Below are 5,343 nucleotides of genomic sequence, written 5' to 3'. Positions count from 1 at the left end.
CGTTTCTTTCCTTTTTGGCTTATCCCTATTACAGTAGTTCGCTCCTTTGCCCAAATTTTTGACAGCAGAAAAAGCTTTGCAATATATGCCAGTAGTAAACGAAGACAGCACAAATGAAATATAATAAAACAGCCTGTATAAAATGTGTTTTTGTTTTTTAATCGAGTATGTTTAGCTGCTTACTTCTTTTGTAAAAGTGTATCAGTTTCTGTAATTCCATTCCACCTTTTTTTTCTTTTTCACAATTCTTCTTGTCGCAATTATTTTTTCACAATTATTCATGTCAGTGCTAATTGTTCATGTGCCAAGGACAGTAAAATAAAACTTGTTTTCTAAAACTGGTTAAGAGGAAATTGGTAAAACATTATTTATCTTTAAAAATTGAGAAAAATCGGGAATAATTTCTTATTAAAAAGATCATATGCAGTTATGCAGTTTCATTCATGTAGTAGAGGGTGCCAAATTTTACAAAAAGAAAAAGAACGTGGTTGGTAATGTCACAAAAAATGAGCCAGGAACACACGCAACAAGCCGAAGGAGAAGATGTATCTTTCTCTTGAAGTTTTCTTGTAGTTGTCTTTCAGTTGAAGTTGTCTTGAAGTTGTCTTAGATTGTTAATGTTGTCTTGAAGTTGTCTTAGATTGTTGCAGTTGCAGTTGAAGTTGTCTTGAAGTTGTCTTAGATTGTTAATGTGTGACTTTGTACGGACGTAAACCGTTGTAAAACTTAAGTAACTAGTTTTGTTTATTTACTTTACGGTTCAGTGTGGAAAAGTTAGCAACAATGTCACACCTCTATAAAAACTTCGTAATTTTGAAACAACCAAAAGAAAAATCTGGGCAAACTTGTATGAATAAACCTAAGATGGGAAAAAATGGCATTAATTTGACAGCCTTGGAACTATGAACTATTTTTTATGACATTTACTGAAAACTAAATTTACATTATCAATATTTTTGGTCGTCATAATATTATTAAGGCCCACCTTATCACTGAGGCACCAAAAATGTATGCCCGATACGTGTTTTCTTTATGTCTAAATATAAATTAAATATAAGTAAAAATATAAATATAAAATAAATATATCAGTCTTTCATTCTTCTTCGTGGTGTGAAGACCATTTAGTCTAAAAAGGATAAAACTAATTGGACTGGTTTGACTGGATTTTATTCAATCTAGGTCGCATTGCAAAGTGAAATAACTAACCAGTTTTGGCTCACCCGGAGATTTACTGTTTACCTGTGCTTGATTACATTCTGCATTAAATCAATAAGGAAGTGGCTTTATTGCAATCATTATGGCAGTATCACAAAAGAACTTTGATGAAGCAGTGAAGATTTTAACGGAAAAACTTGATGCTGTAATCCGTTCTCAAAAAGACATCAACAAGTCCATTCAGTCCCTTACAGGGGAAATAGCTACGCTAAAAAAGGATGCCTTCGATCGAGATATAAAAATTGGCCAACTGGAAAAGGAGTTGGAGGATCAAAAATTAAGGTGTGATCAACTGGAGAATCAGGTACTGGAAAGTGATGTCAAGGACCGCAAATTGAATTTGTTAATTCATGGCATGCCTACTGAGCGGCCGTCTCAAACAGTTGAAGAAAATGTGAAAATTTTTTTATCTGTTACAATGGAGATAAGCGACCCCATTCAGATTACGAAGTGCTACCGCATGCTCGGTGGTTCCGTTAACGTTACTAATCGAAAGCCTCGTCCGGCACCTATATTTATCTCGGTTGTAAACGAACAGAACATTCAGAGGATTCTCAACTCAGTTCGTAAATTGAAGGGGAGCGGCATTCGTGTGGGCACGGATCTTCCCCCCAAGCTAAACGCTATTCGAAATGAACTTCTTGCGAAAGCAAAGGATTTACGTGAATCAGATTCCGCAAAGTTTACGCGTGTTAAACAGAAGGGCTCGAAGCTTTGGCTTGAATTCAAATCCACGGCCTCGTCACCCTGGGAAAGAGTGATGGACTAGTTATCGCTGTCCCTTTGTGATTATTATTAGTATTGTGATAGATATTTTGATTGATTTTCTTGCCACTTCTGTCACAGTGTTGTGTACATGTTGGGTTCTACAACCTCGTTTTTTTTTATCTTTTTTTTTAGTTTTCTAGTGTTAGTAGGTCTAGTGAAAAAAATCAGGTTTCGAGGTCTTGTTTGTTCTTTGTCACTTTTTTACCCGATTTGCCTGATTAGTGGTGCGTTGCCATTTCCATTTTTCCGTCGTGCCTGCCTGGGACATAAGGTAAAGATGAAATTTATATATAACACGTGAGTAGTGGGGAGTCTGGGGGAAGATTGGGGAGCCGCCTCGGTGATCAGCTTGATCTAAAAAATATTTATTATGATTTTTCCCCTTTTGCTAAAGTTGTTTATGATGATCATTTAGCTAGCCTTCCTGCTACTGATTTTTTATTTGAAGGGGATTTAGGAACACCTGTAATTGATGGGAACTTAAGATCAGCACTTTTTAACTGTAGAGGTTTGGCTAGTAGCCACGAGTTTGTTTCGCAGTTACTTTGTAACCACAGGGTAAGTATCTTAGGCCTATGTGAAACGTTTTTAAGTAATGAAAATGCAGAATTCATGAATTGTGATGGGTTTAAATTTATATCTAATAATAGAGAAAATAGACAGGGTGGCGGAGTTGGACTTTTTGTTCGGGATGATATTCCATTTGTTGTGAAGAAGCAACTATCTAAGCATGACCAAGAGATGACTTTTGAGAGCCTTTGCATTGAGTGTGTGATTGATAATAGGAAAGTTCTTGCTTGTGTTGTTTATCGATCACATTCGGCTTCGTTACAAGAGTTTTTGCGAATTTATGAATGCTTCATTGAAGATGTGACTAATTTGAATTCTGAGCAAGTTCTGGTAATGGGTGATTTTAATATTAATTTATTGTTAGCTCAGACAAATAGACCGGGAATTTCTAATCATTTGCATGAAAAATCGGTTGAGTTTCTGTGCATGAACCTATCAAAATCACTTTTACCATCATGCAGGTCTGCGACCCGGGTTACGGAAGATACGGCTACTCTCATTGATAATATTTTTTCTACTATCCCCGTTACTCTTTCGCATATTATATTTACAGATGTTTCTGACCATTGTGTAGTTGCGGATGTTGGAATTAATCACAGACCAAAATTTTCGGAATTTAAACAAACTCGAAAAATTGATAAAGAAGGAATGGATAAATTTAGGAACCTTTTGTATTTAAATGAATGGACTGCAATTCTAGAATGTGAATGCCCTGAGATTTCTACGGCTCTGTTTTTAAAATATTTCCGCGAGTGCTTGGATGAAGCATGCCCATTGAGACGCATTAAAATAAAAAATTATACACTCCCTAAAAAACCATGGATCTCACGCGGGCTTCTACACTCTATTTCAATAAAAAATAAGCTATTTAAAATATCTATGTCATTCCCATCTACTAAAAATAAAGAAGAGTTTAAAAAGTATAAAAATGTCCTGACACAGTTAATTCGGAAAGCAAAAGCTAGATATTTTGAAAAATCATTTGTAGAAGCTCGTGGGGATCAAAAACATACTTGGAGACTTATTAACTCTCTGTTGGGAAGGTCTCAGAAATCTTCATTTCCGAATGAAATGTTACGTGGTGATGGTACTTTTTCTTCCGATAAGCAGGAAATAGTGAACTTGCTCAATGCTCATTTTGTAAGCATCGGTGAAAAAACAGCTAATGCATCTCATGTTTCTCCAAATAATAATAACAATGATTTATTTAAAGATCACATGCCCCCTCCCTCTGATAAAAGCATGTTCCTTTCCCCGGTTACTGAAATTGAACTAAAACAGATCATATCTAAAATGAAGAACGGTTCATCTGAAGCCCTTGATGGATCTTCGACTAATTTGGTCAAAGAAATATTCCCAGTTATATCACCGGTTTTATGCCACGTTATTAATCTTATATTTGTAACTGGTGTCTATCCTTCAACATTTAAATCAGCAAGAATTGTGGCCCTACATAAAGGTAATGACCCGAGGCTTCCTGCTAATTATCGTCCTATATCGATACTCTCTGCTTTTTCGAAGGTTGTAGAGCGAGCACTGTATAATAGAATTTATTCTTTTTTGAGAAATTTGATTACATTTCTAAACTTCAGTTTGGATTTAGAAAAGAGCATTGCACTGATCATCCTATGGCTATTATTGTCCAACATATTAGTGATTGTCTTGACCGTGGCGAAACGCCTGCAACTATATTTTTAGACATACAGAAAGCTTTTGATTCCATTTCTCATGAAATTCTTTTGTATAAGCTTTCGAATGCTGGTATTCGTGGTAATTGCCTTAGGTTACTTGAATCGTATCTTCATGGGAGGCAGCAGATACTTATATATAATGATGTTAGATCTGATTCTTTACAGCAGTCAGATAAGGTTGGTGTTCCCCAGGGATCCGTATTAGGACCTCTGCTTTTCCTAGTTTACATTAATGATCTGTGCTCAGCTACTGGAGTTTCTTCTATAGACACTCAGTTTGCTGATGACACTGCAGGAACCGTTTCTGGTAAATCTCGTGAAGGCTAGTGGTCAATTTAACATCCGCATATGATAGATTGTCTACTTGGCTCTCTGATAATAGACTACTTCTGAACAGAAAGAAGACGAGGTTTATTGTTTACAGCAGGACGGGTCACAAGTTTCCAGATATAGAATCAGTTTCCCTTTCTGCGAATGAACCTGAGTCTGTTATTGAAAGGGTTGTATTGATAAGATATTTGGGAGTTGTGTTTGATGAGAATTTGTCATGGAAAGAGCAAATTAAACAGGTTAGAGCAAAGTCTGCCCGTGGAGTTTGTATAATGTGCAGACTGAAAAACCTTCTTCCATATTGCGCTCTTAAATCCATTTACTTTTCCCTTGTGCAATCCCATTTTGATTATGCATCTATTATTTTTTTGAACCCTTTTAAAAGTAATGTTACCCCTTTACAGATTATCCAAGATAAAGCAGTTTGTATCCTTAAACCTTTTCTGCCATCGCCATCAAACTTCCCCTCAAAATCCACAACAGAGACCCTTTTTTCACTTCATAATATTCTTCCTGTTCGGCAAAGTATCCAATTTTTAAGTGTTATGTTTAAGATTAAGCTTGAACGAGAAAAGCTCCCCAGATATTTTGCATCGATGGGTCATATTTCTTCTCCTTCATCTTCACAAGTTGAAACCCGTGGTAAATATAATCTGCGGACTCCTAGTGCAGTTATAGAGAGGTCGCGTTTTTGCCTGAGGTGTTTGATTCCTCTACATTGGGAAAGATTGAAAAATGAGATTGATTTTAATGTAAGCATAGATGCTAT

The 5,343-nt window shown here is 36.0% G+C and overlaps 1 protein-coding gene across 1 annotated transcript; it reads left to right on the top strand.

Moving 5' to 3' along the window:
- Nucleotides 1-2,595: 2,595 nt before the first annotated feature.
- On the top strand, nucleotides 2,596-4,571 carry LOC136036789 (uncharacterized). Its single transcript, XM_065719117.1, has 2 exons — nucleotides 2,596-4,074; nucleotides 4,410-4,571. Exons 1-2 carry the CDS (start codon nucleotides 2,596-2,598, stop codon nucleotides 4,569-4,571), a joined length of 1,641 nt encoding a protein of 546 aa, XP_065575189.1.
- The last annotated feature ends 772 nt before the right edge of the window (nucleotides 4,572-5,343 follow it).

This window comes from Artemia franciscana, chromosome 16, assembly GCF_032884065.1.
Source record: "Artemia franciscana chromosome 16, ASM3288406v1, whole genome shotgun sequence".
Classification (NCBI taxonomy): domain Eukaryota; kingdom Metazoa; phylum Arthropoda; class Branchiopoda; order Anostraca; family Artemiidae; genus Artemia; species Artemia franciscana.
Note: the sequence above shows the minus strand (reverse complement) of the source record. Positions and strands in the feature narration are given on the sequence as shown.